Source organism: Notolepis coatsorum (genome assembly GCF_963971535.1).
Source record: "Notolepis coatsorum genome assembly, chromosome: 5".
Lineage (NCBI taxonomy): Eukaryota > Metazoa > Chordata > Actinopteri > Aulopiformes > Paralepididae > Notolepis > Notolepis coatsorum.
Genome location: NC_140169.1, coordinates 20,259,785 through 20,285,836, shown reverse-complemented (window position 1 = coordinate 20,285,836; position 26,052 = coordinate 20,259,785). Strand labels below are relative to the sequence as shown.

At 46.2% G+C, this 26,052-nt stretch overlaps 1 protein-coding gene across 1 annotated transcript in view; it reads left to right on the top strand.

The window, feature by feature from the left end:
- Positions 1-26,052, top strand: part of cwc22 (CWC22 spliceosome associated protein homolog) — a 152,939-nt gene that overhangs the window by 105,813 nt on the left and 21,074 nt on the right. The window contains exons 13-16 of the mRNA XM_084314720.1: positions 851-935; positions 2,770-2,830; positions 8,859-8,936; positions 22,886-23,038. Of these exons, the coding sequence (XP_084170846.1) occupies positions 851-935; positions 2,770-2,830; positions 8,859-8,936; positions 22,886-23,038 (377 nt within the window). The remainder of the gene's footprint in view (positions 1-850; positions 936-2,769; positions 2,831-8,858; positions 8,937-22,885; positions 23,039-26,052) is intronic.

The window sequence follows — 26,052 nt, the reverse complement described above, 5'->3', positions numbered from 1 at the left end:
AATACGTTTGTTTACCAATGGTTTTAAGTGTTATTAGTGAAATATGAGTTATAGAAATCTAGTCGGAAAAAGATGCGAGACCCAGGACTTTCGATGAGCTTTAGAATTTAAAAAAATAACTACACTTCCTGGCTCACGCCAGCCCCTGTCAATCATCTGACTTCTGGATTTAATTTTAAATTTCTCTGGATCATATGCCACAAACCTGAACGTTATTGCCATAAAACTCAGTGTTTACTGAGTGGAGTAGGAGGAAGGGGCTATGGCATCATCAAATACATGGATAAATACAATTAATATTGTCTTAAAATGTACAGCGGGACACAATATTTGCATCAAAGTAGGGGAGTGCTACAAGGCTGTCGTCTTAGTCCAACTTTATTTAATACTTGTATCAATGAATTGACCATAACACTGGAGCAGTCATCTCCTGGATTAAAACGAGAGGGCAGGGAAATGTATTGTCTCCTGTATGCAGATTATCTGAACCTTTCTCCAATTGAACAAGGACTGTATCACAGATGGACCCTACTCGAAAATCACTAAAAGAAAATTGAGCAGTATCAATCAATATGGAGAAAATGTAAATCATGATTTGTCAGAAAAATCACTTTCTCAAGAAAGTAAACATCAGTTCATACTGGGTGAAACAACTATATTAGTTTTTACTGTGTGAAACAACTACGTCAGTTCATACTGGGTGGAACAACTACGTTCATACTGGGTGGAACAAACATCAGTCAGTCATGTGGCAAACTACAATTATCTGAGTGACAACCTGATCTAACAATAATATTATACAAATATTATACAACTGGAAAATCACTGCAAATATTTCTTTCTCTCTCAGGTCAGGAGAAAGTGACTATCTTTGATGAAACAGAGGTCAATCTGGTTGCTTTCAGACGCACCATCTACCTCGCTATTCAGTCCAGGTACACACACGCACGTGCACGCACACACACACACACACACCTTACAGTCTTTAATAATAATAATAATACAACTTTATTTGTATAGCACCTTTCATACAGAAACTGCAGCTCAAAGTGCTTCACACCAGAAAAAAGACACGCATAAAATGAGCACATAAAGTGCAGACATATAAAATCACAGTTTTTCACATTAGGATCTAACATCTCAACAGGCCACCTTGTTTATGGTTTGATTCGGTTTTAAAAATAGACAATAAGAGTAAGATAGAATAAACAGAGTAAAATAGTGCAGTGCAATAAGTAGTAGAATAGAATAGACATGAAATGAGCACATAAAGTGCAGACATATATAAAATCAGTTTTTTTTATAGTGCAATTAAATAGTTCTGGATTACCGTTCAACAGTTCAAAGTCGTCTTTACCTTCTGTTTGGTATCCACCTCTTTAGAAGTGGTGTAGATGTTGGCCACTATCAATCTATTTGGTTTTAGTCAAGACTATGGAGCAGATGGTACGTGCGCGCACACACACACACGCACACATAAACACACAGACGTGCACACACACACATAAACAGGTCCTATTTGGACTGAATGAACTGTGTGTGTTGCTGTTAGTTTAGCCTAGTTTCTGTCTTCATCACAATATAACATCATATTCAGGACGTTTTTAAACGGATGATATCATCTGGCTGACGTCACCTGTCGGGCTACAAAATAGTGCTACCATATAATAATAATAATAATAATAATGCATTTTATTTTTATAGGAGCCGTAGTAAACTGCCAATCTCTTTAAAAATATATATATTTATCATTCCATTTGGGCTGTAGGTAGGGGGTGCTTAATGTCTGATTTAACTTTAAAGAAATGTAGCGAACTCCTAACCTCATCTGGTCTTTCCAAAGACCAGAGATGGGACGGGCACTCGCGCGCACATACACACACACATGCACCGAAAGGGAGAATGGCTTATAGCAGACTTAATGATTTTAGAAAATTCCAGGTAATGACGTTAAATCAACTATCCAGTACATTTTTATAATGTAACGTTTGGCTACTTGAGAGAGAGAGACTCCGTTACACGCGTCAGTCTGTCTGATTTGCGGAGCACGCACTGGAGTAGAAGCCTTTCTATGCACACTGCCAGCCAGGCCTTTATGCGATGGAGAGATTCACACAAACGGTTACAAAGATATTAATGTTTCTCTGCATATTTTCACACCGCCAACAAAGTAGCCTACTGGGTCCATGGTCTCAGAATGGATTTTGGTAGCTGTCATTTCTGCATGTCTCCGTCGACGTCACTTGAGACCTGAGTACTTAGCCACTCCCCTGCGATGTAACTAGTTCTTTCTACTGCGTCAGAATAAATACTGTCGGACAATCTAACAATAATTAACACATTTACAAGTCGTATTAAGTTTTGCAAATAAGGAAACCGATGGAGAACATTTCAAAGCACTCAAAATTGCCAATATCAAAATGTCTACCTATTTCTGAATTGCACAAAGTTTTCGGCTTTTCTGAAGAATTGTCTGCCAGCATAATCCGACCTACAACGTGCCGTGTCGCATATTGTGGCAGGTTAAAAGGAACACTCAATGTCAATGTTGGTAGATGTTAATGTTGTACATGTCAATGTTAGTAGATGTCAATGTTGTACATGTTAATGTTAGTCGATGTCAATGTTGTACATGTTAATGTTAGTAGATGTTTATCATACTTTCTGAAAACCTTCCTACCTGTTTCACAACATAGGGAGCTATACATGAGGACTCGACTGTTTTTGATTAATTTATATTGACAAATGGATGATTGATTGATTCTACAGTCTCGACTTCGAGGAGTGTGCTCACAAGCTGATCAAAATGGAGTTTCCTGACAGTCAGACGGTAAGAGTACACCCACAGACGCATGCAAGTCACAATTACACTTCAAGTCTCCTCCACACTGTCAAGGCAACCATGCAAGGTGCCAACCTGCTCATCGGGAGCAGTTGGGCGTTAAGTGTCTTGCTCAAGGACACTTCGACACGCTGCCCGGGAGGAGTGGGAATCGAACCAAGAACCTCCGGATTACCAGACGACTGCTCTGCCTCCCTATCCACTGTCGCCCCCAATAACATAGTCTGGATGAGGTTTATATTCTAGCATTGCTAGAAGGTCTGAAGCAGAATTGAAACCTAATTTGGGTGTAAGAACATTTTATGGTCTCATTCATTGTCTATGGAGCAGCCCCAGATTTTACATCCCAGTGACATCACGGATAAGAGGATTCTTTCTCTTGAGTTCTAGCTTTAAGAGAGAGTGGTGCATGTTCACAATACTGACTGAACTGTCCTTGGGCACAGGAGGGAGCATATGTGAATTAATAAAATGAGTGGCTTTCTCCTTGTACTGCTAACCAGTTAAACTGAAATACACTCTCCCTCTCTCTTTTTTTTTCTCTCTTTTTCTCTCTGGCTGAGTGCTCTGACCTGGTAGTGTAACTGGCTAAAAGCAACCATTACTGCTAATGTTACACAACTATGCCTCAGGCAGGCCCATACACACACACCTCTCAGTGATCCTTTTAACCAACAGCACGGTGCACAGATAGGGTGGAGGAGGGGTGGAACAGACCAGTCTGAGCAGGGAGAAGAAAAGGAAACTGAAGAAGAGAAATCACCCTAAAATAAATGTTAAAGGTAGAATCTGTATTGTTGTCAAACAGTGACATATAGGCAAAAGAGCCCTGCTTGGTTTTAAGTTATTATAGTGTGAATCTTTCCAGACCTCTCTTGTAACCTGTAATACTTATACAACGTATGTAAACAACAAAGTGCAATACCAAGAGGGACTCTTCTGTCTAGAAGTTGCTGTCTGACGGCATTACAGACTCTACCTTTAAATCAGGGGGTCCAGCTCGGCCCGCCGGATGACTTTGCTAAGTGTGGACTAATACATTACATTTCTATAAAACCTTGCTATATACTAAAATGAACTGCTATTCCTACAGTTCACTGGGGGTCGCACTGTATCCGTAAGAGCATAGATAGACTATATAAAACAAGAGTTAAGAGTAGCAATTGTAACACAACATTGAGAACCAGAACTTAATAGCAGATGGCATCAATCCACCTGTCAAAAATACGACCTCTTGCAAAGACAACTAAGAGAAGAGACCTGCTAGCGGGTCTAAAGAAACAACAGTCCGTTTTTACCAGCAGCCGAGAGATAAGTGATGCAGCAGTGAAAGCTAGCTATGTTATATAGCATTACTGGCCTCGCGTCTCGCTCTTCGCCATAATGAGATATCTCTTATCTCCAGCACCTACTGTGCTCATTAACAAAACAATGCACCCATGCACCTGACCAGGCCCCGCCCCAGCGTCGTCCTATAAGACGCCAGACATGGTCACACTCCCCCTTCCTCTTTTTTGTTTCCATCATGGACGCTGCAGTGCACTCCATGAACTAGTTGTTATGAAATGCAGAGAGAAATTGAACAATGTTGGGTTTTCGCCGGAGATTCACCAGCCCCTGGAATCTTCTCGGCACATCCTAACAGCGCATCTGGCCTGTCCTGGGTTTCCTCGTCTCCTGACAGCAGACCGAGGGACATCGCGCGGCGGCTAGCTGTCGGGCTAGGTCGCGCACAGGTAGGGCCTGCGCTGCCAGGCATTAATGCTAGCATTTGTGATACTGCTCGTTGTCCCGTGAGACAGCCGAGTTGTGTATTGGCGCGAGGGGCAGGCTATTTGGGAAAACATGGTTGTCATGACTCTGTTTTGGGTGTTTTCCCAGCTATCCTAGTGCGCGTGGCTAATGCTAATGCTACAATGCTGGGTCTCCGTTTCTTGTTCCCCGCCGAGGGCTGTCTTTTTAAAAGGTCTTCCCTCCTCTTAACCATTCATGCTGACGGTCAATCGGTGTCTACTGTTGGGAGTTTTGACAGGGGCTTGTTTACCATTTCATGGTAGTAGGGCTTGCGGGTCCTCACGGGGTACACTTGTCGGGCCACACGTCTGCTCTGCCCCATATCTCATTATGGCGAAGAGCGAGACGCGAGGCCAGTAATGCTATATAACTAGGGATGCTCGATATTGGCTTTTTTACCGATATACCGATATTGTCCAACTCTTAATTTCCGATACCGATATCAACCGATACCGATATATGCAGGGTTTCCCCCCCCAAAAAATGGAATAATTTCAGGTAATTAACATTACATATCTCTTGTTGTGGAATTAACACAACATTATGCATACTTTTGACAATAAATTAAATCAGAATTTGTTCTTACTTGCTTGCCTGGGTAAATAAAGGCTATAGAAATGTAAAAAAAATAATAATAATTGAAATTCGATACCGATATTTTCCGATATCACATTTTAATGCCTATCGGCCGATAATATCGGTAGGCCGATAATATCGGACATCCCTATATATAACGAAAGGTTATCCTATAACCTAGTTATATGAATACTGGCTGAGCGTCTCGCTCTTGGCGCCCTGAGGTTCCTTGGTTGGGTTTCTATGATGGACCGCGTCTTATAGGAGGATGCTGGGGCGGGGCCTGGTCAGGTGCATGGGTGCATTGTTTTGTTAATGAGCACAGTAGGTGCTGGAGATGAGAGATATCTCATTATGGCGAAGAGCGAGACGCTCAGCCAGTATTCATATAACTAGGTTATAAGGCTGTCCCCGAACCCTGTTTTTAGGGTTTGAACGTTCGCCAGGGTTTATCGAACGAACGTTCGAACGTTCGTTTTTTGTAAATCTTTTAATATTTTCTTTTTTATTACATTTTTTTTTAATAATTTTTTCTTTTTTTGTGTGTATTATTATAGATCCTACGGAGGGCGGCATTGCATAGTCTTATTGGTGAAAGAAAATGTGTTTACAGTGGTGGCTGTTCATGTAAACATGTAATTAAACAAAGCACTCGGAAGAAAATAAAGGGAAAAGACAGCAGTCAAACATATCATATAATAACGCACTCACTTTTTATCCCGGTAGAACATCGCCGTATGAATTGGAATAACCGAAGCTTTCTGGTCTGGCGGGCTTGAAATGTCCATAAATGTGTACTATCCAATCCATAAATCCATTTAGTTAGATCCAGTATTGACTGAATGTATCGGTGATTATTATAGATTTTCCTGGTTGACTCCCGCTCCTGGTCCCGGACTTGATGTCACACGAAAGCCAGTAGACCCAATAGACTATTCTATTCTAAACAGTTATATTAGTGTGAACGTAATATACATTTTATCCAGTGCATATTTGGATAGTATTGTGATATCATAATCCCATCTATATATAGTTATTTTTTTTATACATTTCAACATTTGATTGCTTTTGCTACGTGCATTTTTCAATTGGCTGCGTTCGAGCGTTGCGCACTTGCCGATGTTTCTATCGCCTGTTTTGCATTAAATTGCAGTAGTGTCTGCGTGGTTGAGGAGGTGGGCCCGCCGTCCAGATCCAGTTTATGTACCTAAAATAATGAATTTGTTATTATTATTAGCATATATCATTTTGTTCTTATTATATTTATTTGAGGCCAGGCCAACAGCATCACGCTTTCGCGCTGCCAGGTGCCGGCCAGGCCACTAGGCCTTAGTAGGCCGCAGCCTGCACGTGGCGAATGGCGATACTTCTAATTACTAATTAGGGCCCAATACTTACATTTTTTATATGAGCAGCCAGGTTGGATGTGCCACCGTGGAATGCCAACTGTTTGTCGCAGATTTGACACACAGCCTTTGCCTTGTCGTCAGTTAATTTGAAGTGTTTCCACACGGGTGACGTCTTCCCACTTGTAGCTGCCATGATTGAATAATGAGCCGAGCGCCACAGGGACGCGCATCTTCACCTCGACTCCACCCCGCGTGCCGCCACGGGGACGCGCCTCTTCACATCGCCTCAACCCCGCGTGCCTCCTTTTTTATTTTTTTTCCCCGAATGTCAGAACCCATTAATTAAAGTCTGAATGCCAGTGGAACGTTCGAACGTTCGGGCTCAGCCTTACGTTATAGGATAACCTTTCGTTATTGCTAGCGAAATAGCACCAGCCTCAAAGCCATACTGTGAGGGTGAGTTTGTGAAAACATGCTAATCGTGTATCGGTATCTTTTGCCAGGATACCCCAAATTGACAGACCTGGCAGCAAAGTTTTGAGCATGTTTGGGACTACCTACCTTTGTGAACAGGTTTTCTCTGTAATAAGCATCACTAAAACAAAGCTGCGCTCAAGGCTTGCACATGAGCATTTTAATGATCTTAAATTGGCTGCTATTTTAAGCCTGATATTGATGCACTTGTGAAGGCTAAAATATGCCAAATTTCTGGAGAAAATTCATCAGTGAGTTGACCTACTTCATGAAAGATAATGCTTCAGACACTTTTGCATCCTAAAGAATAGAGTTCTGTGAAAATTAAAACTTACTGTTGAAATATTTGACACTGAACATTGTGTGCAATATAATGTCAATCGGAAGCTTCAGTACAAGTGTTTGGTTTGGTGGAACACTGTGGCTCATGCACTGCCCCAATGTATAAACTATTTACAAAATATGGGGGGTAACCTAACATTTTAACTTAATAGCTCCCACGTTTGTTTGTTTATGTATTTTGTGCTGAGTCAGTCCAGGTGGACAGATAACTACACACATGTGGAAATGTTAGTCAATTTAATATATAGACGTTTCTCTTCTCAAATACTATTTTTCAGTTCCAAATACTTGTGACTAAATGTTTGCTTCTTTGTACATCAACTGTGATCTGTAAGTTGTAATGCACATGTGTAAATGATAAACTGAAGCACAGTATTGTTGAAATTGCTCTTGTTTTTCTTGATACATTTCAGTTTGTTCATAATGTTTTTTAAAAAGATAGCTCATCATTAGTCATTACTAAAATGTGAACATTTTCTGAATGTACTTGTACTTATTTGCACTTAAACGTAAACAAGATATATTGTCGTTGTGTCTGGGTTATTATGCTATGATTTTACTGGTCCGGCCCACTTGAGATCAAAGTGGGCAGTATCCGGCCCGTTAACTAAAATGAGTTTTGGAGCTTTAAATGGAGCCAGATGAAGTGAAGGTGAACTCCATGTTCAGTGGTCGGGCTGTTGATGTGTTTTAGACGTAGAGACGTTATGTCAGAATGTTGATGTGTTTTAGCCGTTGTAAAGACATGTCAGATTGTTAACGTGTTTTAGATGTTGTAGAGACGTTATGTCAGAATATTGACGTGTTTTAGACGTTGTACAAACATTGTAGAGACATTATGTCAGAATCTTGACGTTGTAGAGACGTTATGTCAGAATGTTGATGTTTTAGACGTTGTCTTGATTGTCTCTAAAACTACCATTGGACTATGAATTGAATGAAATTCCAATATTAATGAGATAATGTACATATTATTACATATTAATACCAGATTAAAGTGCTCTTCATTGTATTCTAACTAGGGATGGGTACCGAACTCAGTACTTTTAAGGGTATCGACCGAATTACGAGGTACTACAGAGTATCGATTCGCGTTAGATCAATCGGTGCCACATTTCGATACCTAAGACCCGCCCAGTTAGAAAATAATCCAAATTCCAATGGCTTGCAATTGTCATTTCATTATAGACACAGACCAGCGCAGACCTTCAATGACACTCTCACTCATACACACACTCTGTTACACACACATTTGCACTCGCACACACTTGTGACTTGTTCTCTCACATATTCTCACTCTCGCAGTGCCCTTCTCACTCAAACTCTCCCCGTCTATCTATTTCTCTCTGTCGCCATCTATCTCTATATATATCTCTCTCTCCTCACAGAATATCAGGACATTTTACATTCAAGTGGTTTAATAATGTTTCTGTCTCTGTGTTTTTCTCTGTCCATCTCTCTCTGTCTCTGTCTCTTAACAGAAGGAGCTGTGTAACATGATTCTGGACTGCTGCGCCCAGCAGAGGACATATGAGAAGTTCTTTGGACTGTTGGCCGGGGTGAGACTTTACTTTACTATACTAGACATCTGGATAGACTTCACTATATGTGACAGGCAGTGATGTACCTGAATGCGTTCAATGAACGATCGTTCGTGAACGCGTTCGTATTTTGGGCGAACGTGAACTGAGCGTACTGTATTTCCGCTAAATGAACGTAATTGAGAACGCGTTCATTCTCAGCGCTGTATAACGGCGTTCATTCTCAGCACTATATTATAACACTGTTCAAAAGTGTGCCAGATTTCATATGCCTTTCAGCCGAAAACCCAGTTAAAACACACCGTAAACAGGCTTCAAAATAATGCGGAAAACCACCCAATCTGGCAACCGCTCTGGGCGGAGCTTCGGGGAGTCTGGTAGTATAGCAGCAGCACTCGCACTTTTATAAGGCTCTGCACTCGCTCAGAGTCAGACTCTACAGCGTCGGCGTACAGTATGAGCATTTAAAAGAGTTTTAGTTGAAGTCAGTAAATGTTTTGCACTTTGAATATTGAACTTTGAGGTACAACCTTAGTTTCATACCTCAGCCTGGTTCCTAGTCGTGTTGTGTTAGTACAGAGTTATGTCGGCACATGTTTATATTAGGGATGTCCGATATTATCGGCCTACCGATATTATCGGCATTAAAATGTGATATCGGAAAATATCGGTATCTGTTTAAATTTTTTTTTTTTAAATGTTTTTTTCTTTTTACATTTCTATAACCTTTATTTACCCAGGCAAGCAAGTAAGAACAAATTCTGATTTTATTTATTGTCAAAAGTATGCATAATGTTGTGTTAATTCCACAACAAGAGATATGTAATGTTAATTACCTGAAATTATTCCATTTTTTTGGGGGGGGGGGGGGGGCGGGACCCTGCATATATCGGTATCGGAAATTAAGAGTTGGACAATATCGGTATATCGGTATCGGTAAAAAAGCCAATATCGAGCATCCCTAGTTTATATGTTATGTTTATTGTTTGCACAATGACTACTTTCACTTTTGGTACTTTAAGTATTTAGATTACGTTTTTCCTCATGTTTTTGAAAATATACTGTAGAGATGAAAGCTGCAGCTGCTACTAGTGTGGACTGAATGGACGGCAGCAAAGCGTATGGAAATGCCAGTATTCTGGGTTGTGGCAATACATTTGACATATAATAGCTTGCAGCAACGTATTGAAAAATAACTATAAACTAGTTCATTTTTGAAACCATGAACTTTAGTTCAACATTTTTAATTATGAACTATGAACTGAACTAGTTCATTTTAAAATGTGTGAACTGTGAACTGAACTAGTTCATGTAGAAAGTGAACTTTCCCAATACTGGTGGCAGGGTTTCGAACTCAAAAACACCCACAAATACGGGGTAGTCGGAAAAATCTAGTTCTGTTTCGTTATGGATCTCGCTCGGCATCAAACTGCACTGTACTTCACTTCGTGCACGAGCACTGAATAAAAAATTCCACCATGTACCTTTACATCCCAACATTCGTCTGGCCACACCCCCATCCGCTTACCTTCATAAGCAGGTGTGTGGTCACCTACTCGCCTCCTTCTTCACTTTCACCACAAGTAAGTGCCTTCGGTAGATCCCCACTTGACGAGGTTGTTAGCTGAAGAAAGTTGAGACGTGTTTACATTGTGCTTATTTTTTTCTTCTCTCATATTTTCGATAGAAAAAACTAAGTCATAATGTCTACTCCGGAGAGTAGTGTTCGCAACGCTACTCTTCACCAGCGGTTCTCCATTTCCGCCTCCGTCGTGCGTCTTGGAGCGGGGCTGAGACCTCTCTCGTGGTCGGCAGCCACGCCCGGTAGGCGTCCGATGGGTAGTTTGCATCTCCAAGGAGCTGGTGCACCGGTGCCGTCGCCTGTGCGATGGCCTGGTTCCGGCTCTGGTTCCTCTGTTTCCGAGGAATCGTCCGCTGTTGGGCGGCCGGTTCCCTTGGTTGCAGGGGATTTGAGACGCAAACTTTTTGCGTCGGCTCGCTCCCGTCGCAAGATGGTGGCTTGCAGACGCGAACGGCCCGGTTTTGGTGAGTTGCTGGAGCCAGGTGAGGATGCGTCGGTCTCTACATGCCCGATGGAAACAGAGGACTACATGATAGAGGCGGACGGGTTCTTATTTGAAGGCCCGGTGGAGACGGGTATCCCGTCCATCCAGGTAACACTGGAGGGGGGTGAGATGTCTCCTTGGGGCGCCTCGTTCGAAGACATTGGGGAAGAACCTCTGACTCGTCGGCGGGATGCCCTGCTATCAGCCACATCGGAGTGTGGCTCCTTGACCAGTAGCAGCCTGCTGTATGTGAGGGATGCAGGCTCGGTGGACGAAAGTCTGCAGGGGGAACTGCGTGCTTTGTTCCCCGAGCTCATGGCGGCTGCGGCGGCGGCAATCGCAAACGGCGTGCCGCAGCCACTGCCTGTTCCTGTCCCTGATGATCTCATAGGTCATCTATGGCAGCGTCGCCCGGTGAGAGGGGTGGACGTTGTCTACCCATTTTTCCCCTCAATGGCGGCCTATGTCCGTCAGGGCCAGGTGGTCTCCCACATCATAGGCCTTACTCCTGCCTACGTGCAAGTCACGCGGGTGGCGGGTTTGTTCGACTGTATGAAGGAGGGCGTGCCACGGCTTGATAGGCCGATGGCGGCGCTCCTTTGTTCGGAAGTGGTGTGGGAGTCTTTACGGAAGCCGGTTCCCCAAGGGAAATCGGCGAGGCGGTTGGCATACTGGAGTGACCAGTCATTTATTTCCGGAACACAATCTCTAGCCGCGTCTAACATCACGCAGCTGGCAAGATTCATGTCCGGGATATTGACGGGCGGCATGGAGCGGAGTGATGTACAACATGACCAGCTCTCCCAGCGCCACCTTTGGCTGGAGCAGGCTCGTGTGCCGGAGAAGAAGAGAGTTCCACTTCTGACGGCACCCCTCTCCGATGCTGGACTATTCGGGAAGGCCCTGCAGTTGATGACCTCGACGTGCAGAGAGATGCAGGAGGAGCGCTCCGTGCTCCAGCCTCATTTTCCCCCTCCCGATGTTGCCGGTGGAGTCAGACGGCTGCCACGTCGTCGATCAACTTCCGCCGTGGCCGCTGCTGCCATCACCGCCACTGCTGGTCCTTCGAAGAAGAAGGCCAGGAGGAGAGAGGGCGCCTCCGCTACAGCTGGCCCATCTACGCCCGGAGGCGACGGTAGGGACCGTCGAGACCAGCCGCCGATTGTTTACCGTCCCTCCGGTGCTCCCCGGCGTGGCAAATCCCGAGCGGCTCGCGGCAGGCGTCGCTAGGACCCAGTGACTTTTTTCCCCCTGCGGTCCCCTCTGTTCCCTTCCCGGCCCACCATAATATGATTTTGTTCGAAAATAAAAAGTCCCCTCTAAAGGGGGACTGTATTTTTTGTTAACAAACTGTGTTTATTCACCAAACATATGATGGGGTTGCAACGTGTGAATCTTCACTAGTATGGGTTGATAGGAGGGTTACGTTCATGTTAAGAGCTTAAGCAAGGCCTGCAGCCTACACTCGGTTGAAAAAGGGTTTTTTCTGCCTCGGCCTGAATCTCCACATAAAGGTAGAGGCTACTTGTATGTTCTGTTGCTTACACAGTGATGTTGAGCTACAACACTGTTGTGTTGGGTTTGCAGTAATGCTCGTATGAACACGTACCACGGCTCAGCCGTTCTCTCTCTCTCTCAGTGTTTTTTCTGTGTTACAACATGGATGCGGGTGTAGGATTCACACACACACACGACTTGGTCTTGTTATAAACCCTGTTCGCAGATTGTCTGTGGTTAGCGTGCATTGTATTAGCTTGCGCTATTCATTAGCATTGCTACTAAAGGTATCATATGGCTAAAGTTGTTGTTGTATGCAAGGGCTGGGCTTGTGGGGGGGTACCGGATAAACCCCTCCTTCCCTCTTCTGATTGGTCAGGGGGTTTATTCCTCTCTTGTCCAGTCGGGGCCAAGCTGTTAGGCGGCTTGGCAGGGAGGGAGGGGGGGGAAAGGGTTTCCCTGACTGCACCTATTAACAGGCGTTGAGTCATGGGTTTCCCCCCGTCATAGCACACGTCACTACGCACGTTGCTATTTGGCGATGGCTTCCGTGAGTTTGACCCGTATGTAAGGTCTGTTATTGTCAAAGTGTCGGGATAGAGCGTAGGAATTACGGTTCCACTACGCTCGATATGTGTAACTTGAGTCGGTTGGTCACATGACTCAAGATTACCATGGCTTTTTCAATCTATGGCTCACGTGGGAAGTCTCTCTGGGGAGTTCCGTCTATCCTCTGTGGTGGGGATGACGGGATATAAAAATGTAAACAGTTTTTATCCTCAGCTGTGTCAAGTGGGATTCATGTCAGTCTGTGTTTCTTTCTTTTTTAATAAAAGAGTGTGGAGTATATGAAGCACCACACTCTTCTTGTCGTTCTCCCAGGCGCCTTGAGGGTTCAATGGGGGGTCTGGTTAGACTGTTCATTGATGTGTTTTGTGTCCCGACGCATGCATGGTGCTAGCTCAGTGTGTTTCTGGTACGAATCATGCGGGTGGCTAGTACGCCTTGGTTGCTTGTTATTGAAACAGCGTTTTTATAAAGCAACTGGGATGGGTTTTTTTTCCTCTTCCGAGAGCCTGTTACTGGGTCTCGACGGATTCTCGTTCATATCTGGGGGATGTTAACGGAATAGATCAGAACATAGGTAGAGGGGTCTCACGCCCTTGGGGTGGGCCACCGAGCACGGTTCAAACCGGCCCGTCTGGGTGGCGCCCTCTTTTCATGTTTTAGATCAACACGCATATCTGCCCCTTCTCCTGGAGTAGGCATGTCGGCATGGTTAGGGCACGGGACTGGTTCTGGTCACGCTGGTCCAGGTCAGTTAACCCGTTGTCCGCCGGGGATGCAGATCTGCTGTTCTGGTACCCTGAGGGACTTGGGTTTTTTTCAGGGGGAAAAATGCCGGGTTGGCCCGGGTGTCGCAAGGTTAGACGTTATGGCGACCCTTGTTGGGTACATGTTGTACTCTGCACTATCATAAGGGGCTGGTTCTCTTTTCTTCGCTCCTCTCTCACGCATGGCGAAGAGGGGGCTGTTTGGGTGGTCTTTGGACCTCCTCTGGTAACCCTGTGCTTCCCAAGCCGCCGGGCCCGGTCCGAAGTAAAGTTTCGTTGATACCGTAGGCCTGGGATAACCCTTTTTGGAAACTGAAACGCTTGTACTGCGGTATAGCTGGTGTATACCCGCAGGTGTGTTTTGGAGTTTTTCTTGAGGGGTTATAGGAACCACCACCGTCTGTACCAAGAGGGTGGTTGATTCCCTGGTATATTGGGGCAGTGTCAACTCCCGGGTTGCCCGGTTGAGTGTGCCCCTGCACGTTCATGACGTCTGCCAATCATGTCAGCCTTCTCTGCCTCAACCCCTCTGGGTGGGTTTTTTTTAATGGAGGCTTTGTCATGGTGACCAACAACACCAGCATACGCCCCTTCCGCCGGGGGGGGGGGGGCTGTTTTCAGCTGACTCCTTTGGCGCCTGTCTCGTCCGCAGTGCTCCAGGCTCAGGTTACAGCCTGCTGCCTGGTTTCCCCGGTGCGCTGCCTGCTTCCGTTGGTTAACCTTTTTGAGTGCTTACGGCCATGCTGACTGCCTGTGTTTCAGAGTCCGTGTGCCAGGCGGTGTACTATTGGGGGGAAAGGGCCCGCTCTTGAAGGGGCCTTATCCGAATACGCTGGCGATGTGGGGGGCGGTGTCACTAAGTGACCGCCTGGTGGGGTCTTGATGCCTGGCGTCATTGACCTCTCCGGGCCCCCTTTTTCCAAGGGGTCCAGTCCCTTCAGTGGGTCTGGGTCTTCCTTCGCGCTCCGCTGCTACAGCCTTGCCACGGGGTTGGGTTTGCTCTTGACCCCGTGATTTTCGGGGCAGTAACGAGGTTGTTCCTTCCGTTCGTTCCCTGGTGGCATTCGGGTTGTGCGTGTGTGTAGTCGTGGGGTCAAGCCACGGTCTGCTCACCCTCTGCGTTGAGTTGCTTGAGTTCCTCTTCGCACGGTCGGATCAGTCTCCCTCCCGTAAGCCTCCAATAGGGGGGGTATCCTCCGTTAGGGAGGGTCGGGGGGGCTCGGTCCTCCCCGGTCTGATGGTTGTGGGGGGCCTCAGCGGGGTACATTTGTCGGGCTATGGCTCTCGCTCAGCCTCCCTTGTGCAGTTTGATGCTGAGCGAGATCCATAACGAAACAGAATGTAAGGTTATGTATATAACCAAGTTCTGTGAGTTATGGTGACGCTCGGCATCAGACGCCGCTGCGGCCCTTGATCTCGCCTTGTGGTGAAAGTTTGGGAAGGAGGCGAGTAGGTGACCACACACCTGCTTATGAAGGTAAGCGGATGGGGGTGTGGCCAGACGAATGTTGGGATGTAAAGGTACATGGTGGAATTTTTTATTCAGTGCTCGTGCACGAAGTGAAGTACAGTGCAGTTTGATGCTGAGCGTCACCATAACTCACAGAACTTGGTTATATACATAACCTTACGTTGGTGTTATTTATTTGCCAGTCTCCCAAGGTGCAGTAGTGATGCCATGTACAAAACAATGAAACAAGCGAAAACAAAAATACACTATACTTACAATATGTCTAACTACACAGTGAGTTCCACAATAAGGAACAAGCAGACAATACTGAGCTCCATGAGAATATTTTAGTTACCTTCATTGTAACTCCCTTCCTTGGGCCAAAGCAGCCCTCTTATCAGGGCTGTACAGTGCAACACTGACGTCAGTCTGTGCGATGAATGGATTGACTTCAGTAGCACTGGTGCGATGGCCGTGCCTGGCGAAAAAAAAAAAAAAAGTGACGCGGTAAATTGAATGGGCCACGGCGCCACGCTATCCACTTGGTACTTGGTACGCTATCCAGATTTTTGAAATATTGATATTAAAGACGAGTTACGGCGTCCTCGGCAACTTGAGCATGGCGGGGAAGGACGCCTAAACACGTTTTCGGCACTTAAAGTGTTAAAAGTCTGGAAGAGGTCAAAAATAAAAATGCCAAATGATATTTCCGTTGCCTTTTTTGAGTTGATCTAAATGTTACTGATTGTGTTAAATGGGATTATGTTATGATATCGTCTCGTATCGATTGCAGGCACCTGCATCGTATCATATCGTGGCATATCTGCAAATATCGTATTGTTGTCCAAAGAATCTATATCGTATCGTATCGTGATGAAACTGGTGATTCCCACCCCTAGTAAGAGTCCATACACTCAACACCAAATCCCATAATTCCTTACACGTAACGTGTCTGGCTGTGTGACGTCAACTTGTCAGCATGAAAATGACCCAAACATGGCACTGCAACTAAATAACACAAATACAATAGGCACATTTGTGACTGTTACAAATATAACACATTTTATACTTGTGCTACAAGATTTTGGCCTGTGCTACAAAACTATCAACCTCTGTAGCACCAGTGCTATGTGCAAAAAAGTTAACGTACAGCCCTGCCTCTTATCCCTGGTAGCCCCTCCCACTAGGCTTCACACAGGTTGTACACATTAACAATTTCCTACACACAAAATATACTTTACACACTATATCTAACATACTTTTGAAACGTTTTCCTTAACCTAAACAAATTAATAGTAACAATAATAAAAACTATAATAATAATAACTTTATTTGTATAGCACTTTTCATACAGAGGTTGCAGTTCATAATAATGCCCTTCATGTGACCATGAATGTGCGCCCATAACATTCTATTTAACATCGGACAAAAGGTGCGCCTCTGTTTTGCCAATCAACGTCAGCCTAGGGAATGCAGGGGTGAATCTGTCATGGAAATGGAATACATGCATGTATGATGGTATAAATGAATGTAGGACTCCCAGGTGGCGTGAATACTTTCCCTAAGGTGGTTGTCCTTCCGCGATCGTTTTGCGCGATCTGATTGGCCACTGACGTTTCTGGTCATGTGACATGTGCGCCAATCGTGTGACTGCAAGTTCTGCGCCAATTTCCGGGTCTAACAGCCTGCAAACGACCTAACGCCTAGTTTATCACTGGTTAAGCTTAGGCGACTCTTTCGAAGTTGGTTAGAGTTTGGAATCAGGGCTGGTGTTCTATCGCCCTGCTCTAAGACAAACTCTAACCTTAACCAACTTCGAAAGAGTGCCTAAGCTTAACCGGCGAAATAACTTGCCGTCACACGATTGGCCGCACATGTCACATGACCAGAAACTTCAGTGGCCAATCAGATCGCGCAAACCGACAATCCCCTTAGGGAAAGTATTCACGCTCCCAGGTGTGCACCCTTGGTCGCGCTACTGAAACAGTATTTGATTTGAAAACTTTTTTATGGAAAATTGCAAGACAAAAGAATCCAAAGGATGAGATGAAAAGTGCAAGCACTTAATTCCACAATGGTCCCAAAGATGTTCAAAAACAAACAGACAAACATATAACATGTAATCACTAAATAATCACTTACATTCGCTATGTGCCAATGACCTACACCTGGGTACCACCATTGGTCACCTACCACCCATGGCTAAGCGCTAATATTGTCTGTGAGCCATGTTTTGACCCTCCTTTTAAAAAGAGGTTGGCTAGCTATCCTTATCTGTGGCGGCAGCCTATTTCAATGTGCCGTTCCGCTGAACTTATTGGTGCACTTGCCCAGGTTTGTTTTATACCTGGCAGGCACAGGTCTGTTAGGCTGGCCCTTGTGTGGTGACTGTGAACTCCTCTCCTCTTAAAGTGGTCTGCCAAGTACCCTGGAGCCCTACCGTGGTACACATTATCGACCACCCTGAGCTTGAGCTGAATCGATCTGGCCTCTAGGGCGAGACATGCTACCCGCCCGAACTGTTGCCTTCCTACACGGTCCCTGGGGCCCAAACCTAGTACTACCTTGACCAGTTTGTTCTGTGAGATCTGGAGTTTGTCCTTCAGTGCTTTAGTTAGCTTTAGTTAGGCCCTCATACCAGGAACACATGGAGTAATCAAAACAACAGGAAACCAATTAATTAGCCAGCAGCCTAAAACTCGGTGTCCTATAGGGAGGTGTAGTGGTTACATAATTTTAGTTTTTTCGTGTGCCACCCTCTGTCCAACGCAATGTATTTCCCCATTGCAAAACATGAACATTTGCATGGTGTACCTTTCTGTGCGTATTCATCCACAATCTATAGCTCAACATGAAAATATTCACAATTAACAGGTTCAGCGCCAGAGGTCGCTGTGGGCGTATGGCCGTTGTGTGCCAGCGCTTTGTTCAATGGGGATAATGCCGGTATTTGCCATGCTAAAACTATATTAAATATTATAGCTATGGATCTAATAACATTTCTTCTCACAGAACGATAGCCAGTTAGCCAGCCAGGTACCGACGCCAGCTCACAGAACGATAGCCAGTTAGCCAGCCAGGTACCAACGCCAGCTCACAGAACGATAGCCAGTTAGCCAGCCACGTACCAACGCCAGCTCGCAGAACGATAGCCAGTTAGCCAGCCAGGTACCAACGCCAGCTCACAGAACGATAGCCAGTTAGCCAGCCAGGTACCAACGCCAGCTCACAGAACGATAGCCAGTTAGCCAGCCAGGTAACAACGCCAGCTCACAGAACGATAGTCATGTTAGTTAGCCAGCGCCAGCCAGGTACCAACACCAGCTCACAGAACGATAGCCAGTTAGCCAGCCAGGTACCAACGCCAGCTCACAGAACGATAGCCAGTTAGCCAGCCAGGTAACAACGCCAGCTCACAGAACGATAGTCATGTTAGTTAGCCAGCACCAGCCAGGTACTAACGCCAGCTCACAGAACGATAGCCAGTTAGCCAGCCAGGTACCAATGCCAGCTCACAGAACGATAGCCAGTTAGCCAGCGCCAGCCAGGTACCAACACCAGCTCACAGAATGATAGCCAGTTAGCCAGCCAGGTACCAACGCTAGCTCACAGAACGATAGCCACGTTAGTTAGCCAGCGCCAGCCAGGTACCAACGCCAGCTCACAGAACGATAGCCAGTTAGCCAGCACCAGCCAGGTACTAACGCCAGCTCACAGAACGATAGCCACGTTAGTTAGCCACCGCCAGCTAGGTACTAACGCCAGCTCACAGAACGATAGCCAGTTAGCCAGCACCAGCTAGGTACTAACACCAGCTCACAAAACGATAGCCAGTTAGCCAGCACCATCTAGGTACTAACGCCAGCTCACAGAACGATAGCCAGTTAGCCAGCACCAGCCAGGTTCCAACGCCAGCTCACAGAACTATAGCCAGTTAGCCAGCCAGGTACTAACGCTAGCTCACAGAACGATAGCCACGTTAGTTAGCCAGCGGCAGCTAGGTACTAACGCCAGCTCACAGAACGATAGCCACGTTAGTTAGCCAGCACCAGCCAGGTACCAACGCCAGCTCACAGAACGATAGCTACGTTAGTTAGCCAGCGCCAGCCAGGTACTAACGCTAGCTCACAGAACGATAGCCACGTTAGTTAGCCAGCACCAGCACGGTACCAACGTTAGCTCACAGAACGATAGCCAGTTAGCCAGCCAGGTACCAACGCCAGCTCACAGAACGATAGCCAGTTAGCCAGCCAGGTACCAACGCTAACTCACAGAACGATAGCCAGTTAGCCAGCGCCAGCCAGGTACCAACGCTAGCTCACAGAACGATAGCCAGTTAGCCAGCGCCAGCCAGGTACCAACGCCAGCTCACAGAACGATAGCCAGTTGGCCACCGCCAGCCAGGTACCAACGCCAGCTCACAGAACGATAGCCAGTTAGCCAGCCAGGTACCAACGCCAGCTCACAGAAGGATAGCCAGTTAGCCAGCCAGGTACCAACGCTAGCTCACAGAACGATAGCCAGTTAGCCAGCCAGGTACCGACGCCAGCTCACAGAACGATAGCCAGTTAGCCAGCGCCAGCCAGGTACCAACGCCAGCTCACAGAACGATAGCCAGTTGGCCACCGCCAGCCAGGTACCAACGCCAGCTCACAGAACGATAGCCAGTTAGCCAGCCAGGTACCAACGCCAGCTCACAGAAGGATAGCCAGTTAGCCAGCCAGGTACCAACGCTAGCTCACAGAACGATAGCCAGTTAGCCAGCCAGGTACCGACGCCAGCTCACAGAACGATAGCCAGTTAGCCAGCACCAGCCGGGTACCAACGCCAGCTCACAGAACGATAGCCAGTTAGCCAGCCAGGTACCAACGCCAGCTCACAGAACGATAGCCAGTTAGCCAGCCAGGTACCAACGCCAGCTCACAGAACGATAGCCAGTTAGCCAGCCAGGTACCAACGCCAGCTCACAGAACGATAGCCAGTTAGCCAGCCAGGTACCAACGCAAGCTCACAGAACGATAGCCAGTTAGCCAGCCAGGTAACAACGCCAGCTCACAGAACGATAGCCATGTTAGTTAGCCAGCGCCAGCCAGGTACCAACGCCAGCTCACAGAACGATAGCCAGTTAGCCAGCGCCAGCCAGGTACTAACGCCAGCTCACAGAACGATAGCCAGTTAGCCAGCCAGGTACCAACGCCAGCTCACAGAACGATAGCCAGTTGGCCAGCGCCAGCCAGGTACCAACGCCAGCTCACAGAACGATAGCCAGTTAGCCAGCCAGGTACCAACGCTAGCTCACAGAACGATAGCCACGTTAGTTAGCCAGCGCCAGCCAGGTACCAACGCCAGCTCACAGAACGATAGCCAGTTAGCCAGCACCAGCCAGGTACTAACGCCAGCTCACAGAACGATAGCCACGTTAGTTAGCCAGCGCCAGCTAGGTACTAATGCCAGTTCACAGAACGATAGCCAGTTAGCCAGCACCAGCTAGGTACTAACGCCAGCTCACAGAACGATAGCCAGTTAGCCAGCCAGGTACTAACGCTAGCTCACAGAACGATAGCCACGTTAGTTAGCCAGCGGCAGCTAGGTACTAACGCCAGCTCACAGAATGATAGCCAGTTAGCCAGCACCATCTAGGTACTAACGCCAGCTCACAGAACGATAGCCAGTTAGCCAGCCAGGTACTAACGCTAGCTCACAGAACGATAGCCACGTTAGTTAGCCAGCGGCAGCTAGGTACTAATGCCAGTTCACAGAACGATAGCCAGTTAGCCAGCACCATCTAGGTACTAACGCCAGCTCACAGAACGATAGCCAGTTAGCCAGCCAGGTACTAACGCTAGCTCACAGAACGATAGCCACGTTAGTTAGCCAGCGGCAGCTAGGTACTAACGCCAGCTCACAGAATGATAGCCACGTTAGTTAGCCAGCACCAGCCAGGTACCAATGCCAGCTCACAGAACGATAGCCACGTTAGTTAGCCAGCGCCAGCCAGGTACTAACGCTAGCTCACAGAACGATAGCCACGTTAGTTAGCCAGCGGCAGCTAGGTACTAACGCCAGCTCACAGAATGATAGCCACGTTAGTTAGCCAGCACCAGCCAGGTACCAATGCCAGCTCACAGAACGATAGCCACGTTAGTTAGCCAGCGCCAGCCAGGTACTAACGCTAGCTCACAGAACGATAGCCACGTTAGTTAGCCAGCGCCAGCCAGGTACTAACGCTAGCTCACATAACAATAGCCACGTTAGTTAGCCAGCACCAGCCAGGTACCAACGTTAGCCAGTTAGCCAGCCAGGTACCAACGCCAGCTCACAGAACGATAGCCAGTTAGCCAGCCAGGTACCAATGCTAGCTCATAGAACGATAGCCAGTTAGCCAGCGCCAGCCAGGTACCAACGCTAGCTCACAGAACGATAGCCAGTTAGCCAGCGCCAGCCAGGTACCAACGCCAGCTCACAGAACGATAGCCAGTTAGCCAGCGCCAGCCAGGTACCAACGCCAGCTCACAGAACGATAGCCAGTTAGCCAGCCAGGTACCAACGCCAGCTCACAGAACGATAGCCAGTTAGCCAGCCAGGTACCAACGCCAGCTCACAGAACGATAGCCAGTTAGCCAGCGCCAGCCGGGTACCAACGCCAGCTCACAGAACGATAGCCAGTTAGCCAGCCAGGTACCAACGCCAGCTCACAGAACGATAGCCAGTTAGCCAGCCAGGTACCAACGCCAGCTCACAGAACGATAGCCATTTAGCCAGCCAGGTACCAACGCCAGCTCACGGAACGATAGCCAGTTAGCCAGCCAGGTACCAACGCTAGCTCACGGAACGATAGCCAGTTAGCCAGCCAGGTACCAACGCCAGCTCACAGAACAATAGCCAGTTAGCCAGCCAGGTAACAACGGCAGCTCACAGAACGATAGCCATGTTAGTTAGCCAGCGCCAGCCAGGTACCAACGCCAGCTCACAGAACGATAGCCAATTAGCCAGCACCAGCCAGGTACTAACGCCAGCTCACAGAACGATAGCCAGTTAGCCAGCGCCAGCCAGGTACCAACGCCAGCTCACAGAACGATAGCCAGTTAGCCAGCCAGGTACCAACGCCAGCTCACAGAACGATAGCCAGTTAGCCAGCGCCAGCCAGGTACCAACGCCAGCTCACAGAACGATAGCCAGTTAGCCAGCCAGGTACCAACGCTAGCTCACAGAACGATAGCCACGTTAGTTAGCCAGCTAGTTAGAAGCTTTTCCATTTCCATGCGGCAGAATTGTTACAATAGCCGATAATCCCAATGATGAATCCCTATACGGGTGGAACAACCAGTGACGTCAGACTACACCTCCCTATAGTGGTTTTTTTCTTGCTAAAAATCTGGTTCTCCCAATCACCTTGCCCATAATGCTGAGAGCCATACTCTCTCCCCTTAGGCTGCTGTCGAGGAGGCAGCTGAGGTATCTGACTGAAGATTTGTCTAAAAAACTTCTGGCCCCAATTTCCCCAAGGGGATGAGGATCAATAAAGGATTATCTTATCTTAACATTTTAACTTATTGATGAATTATAATGTCTTCTGTTTCTCTCTCTCCGTCTGTGTGTCTCCGTCTGTCTGTCCATCAGAGGTTTTGTCTGCTGAAGAAGGATTATATGGAGAGTTTTGAGGAGATCTTTGCTGAACAGTATGAAACCATCCACCGTCTGGAGACCAACAAACTCCGCAACGTAGCGAGAATGTTCGCTCATCTCCTCTACACAGACTCTGTGCCCTGGAGTGTATGTACACACACACATACACACACACACATCCACATGGCATTCAGTCTGACACACACACGCACACACACACACGCACACACGCACACACACACACACACACACACACACACACACACACACACACACACACACACACACACACACACACACACACACACACACACACACACACACACACACACACACACACACACACACACACACACACGCACGGGATTGGCAGGAGTAATGGATTACCAGGCAGAAATGTGGACCCAATAGCAGAGAAACGATGCAAAACCCAAAACGGGATGTTTAAAATTTTTAAATGTAGCCTCACACGTCCATTGCAGGGGTTCAAGCATTGAGCATATGGGGCACTGAAGCATAAGCAACATGGCATTGATCATTATGACATTAACCATCTAAAGACGAGTGTTGCGCCCATGTTTTGCAAAACATTAAATATCTTGGGAACCGTTTATCATAAAGACTTTAAATTGTATCTGAATCGGGAGATTCTCTTCTCTCCGTCAATATTTAAAGTGTATTTCTCTAGCCCCCCCCACACACATAAGGCCTAGAATCGTGAAATATCTAGATCGGAATTTTTCTCTTTCCAAATGCAGGCTGCATCTAATCCTCTGCATTATCGATCCGTCACTGAGCTTTTAGCCTATAGCCAATGGAAATGCTAAAAATTGTCACGTTGGCTCGGAGGACCAATGGGAAATTCCTATTGTTTCTCTAAACTCCAGTGTGCTCTCGCAACGCAAAGGACGCCCGTAACGGAGGATAGAGTGCTTTGTGCTTGTCCCTACTTTTATAATAAAATGGCAAAAGGACATGAAAAAAGGTATAATAACAAGCATTGAAACTTGTTGTGGATGTCGAGGATGATCCAGATAATATAAATGAAAGGACTCTGAGCCAGAATGCTGGGACAGTGATGACTAAAATCATAGTGAAGGATTTGATGCGTTTGAAGTAGCCTACTCTTATATCAATTGATCTGACAACTCTATCGTATATTGTGCAGCTTTTATAAATTGCAGGGAGATATTGGTATAGTATATTTACTGGGCATTTGTTTTTAATGTCAAATATTTTATGCTCACACAAAGGTAATGTATGATGGTAACATTACACTGCACCAGAAATAAAGTGTAGGTTCCCCTGACTCATATAAGGTATAACACCTGATACTGACTCAAAGAATAAGCTCAGAATTGGCATAAATATAACACTGTCCAGACGAAACTTTGTCTACGTAGGCTTTAGAGGGTTAAGCATTATGGTATTATTCATTGAGCATTATGACATTAACCATTTTGGTATTATGCATTGTGCATTATGACATTAAGCATTATGCATTATGCATTGTGCATTATGACATTAAGCATTATGCATTATGCGTTGGGGATTGGACATTATGCATTAAGCACTATGCCACTGGGCATTATGCTGCCACTAGAGGAAAGGTCAAGACATGTCAGTTTGGCCTGATGATGGAGCTAGAGAAAAGGTCAATAGGGTTGTTCCTCTAGGGGTCATGAATATTCACAGCAGATTGTATGGCAAACCAGCCATTACTTTTCAACATGATGTTCTCTTGTTCTCAGTTTGGCCTGATGGTGGCGCTAGAGGAAAAGTGATTGATGGATTTCAAAATGGAAAATAAGAATAATCCTAACAAATAAATTCCAGCAGCTGAGGACAATGAGATGTTGTCTTTTGGGGACAATGAGATGTTGTCTTTTGGGGACAATGAGATGTTGTCTTTTGGGGACAATGAGATGTTGTCTTTTGGGGACAATGAGATGTTGTCTTTTGGGGACAATGAGATGTTGTCTTTTGAGGACGATGAGATGTTGTCATTTGGGGACAATGAGATGTTGTCATTTGAGGACGATGAGATGTTGTCATTTGGGGACAATGAGATGTTGTCATTTGGGGACAATGACGATGTCTGCCTCGCAAGCCAGCCTTTTTGTCAAACATACTGTCGGATCATATCCATGTTTGTTAACACTTTGACTGCCAGGGGGCGTCTTTAGACGTCTTTGCTGGCCATGCTAAAGTTGCCGGGGGACGCTGTACGTCGTCTTTATATCAATATTTCAAAAATCTGCGATCGGATTCATAATGTCCCTCCGCTGGCCTGAGACACAAGTGTGATCTCCTCTCAATCCTCTAGCGGTTCAAGACCGCCATCTGGTGGCCGATCGGCAGATCGAAACCGGATGTCAACCTTTAACCCGGTAGGACTCACTCCATATGGGGTCCGGGCACTCGCTAATGTTAGAGAGACTCCGTCTTCACACAGTGAACATCGATCGCTGCAAATAACTCGAAAAAACAACATGATTTGGACGTATATATTATTATACAACCTGGAAATGGACCGACTATTTCAACATCCCATAATGGAAAACTGTCTACCCCACGCTGATCGCCCAACGGCCCGCGGAGACTGGGGTGAGTTTTAGCGTGTAATATTACCGTGTTCGACACTAACTGCTATGATGAACATTTGACCCACATTAGATGATTGGTATAACGCTGCCCACGGAATTATAAACGCCCCCTCGCCCATCCGGTCAACATCAGATGACGTGTAGTAACTTCTAGAAGTACGTCTAGTTGGAATTTTTTATATCGCGCTGATTGCCATCAAACTGTATTTCATCATCAATATAATGCATTTGGGGCTATATATCACGTTCTGGAGAAAGCTGCAGAAAGAGATGAAAACATACTTATACATTAGACCATACTTTACTATGAATATGTGAATGAAAAAGTTTAACGTTGCTACACAATGAACAATACATATAGGACTTTGAATGGGCCCTAATAATGGCAATGTAGCAATAGAATTTAAAAAGTTATAGCCCTGCAAAGAAGGGGACTTTCTCCATAGACAAATAGCGCTGGCAATCTATGGTATATCATTAATTTAACCTTAGGCAACCAAAGTGTTAAAGGGGAACTATTTTACTATTTCTTTCACTATTTGGGCACTTTTACAC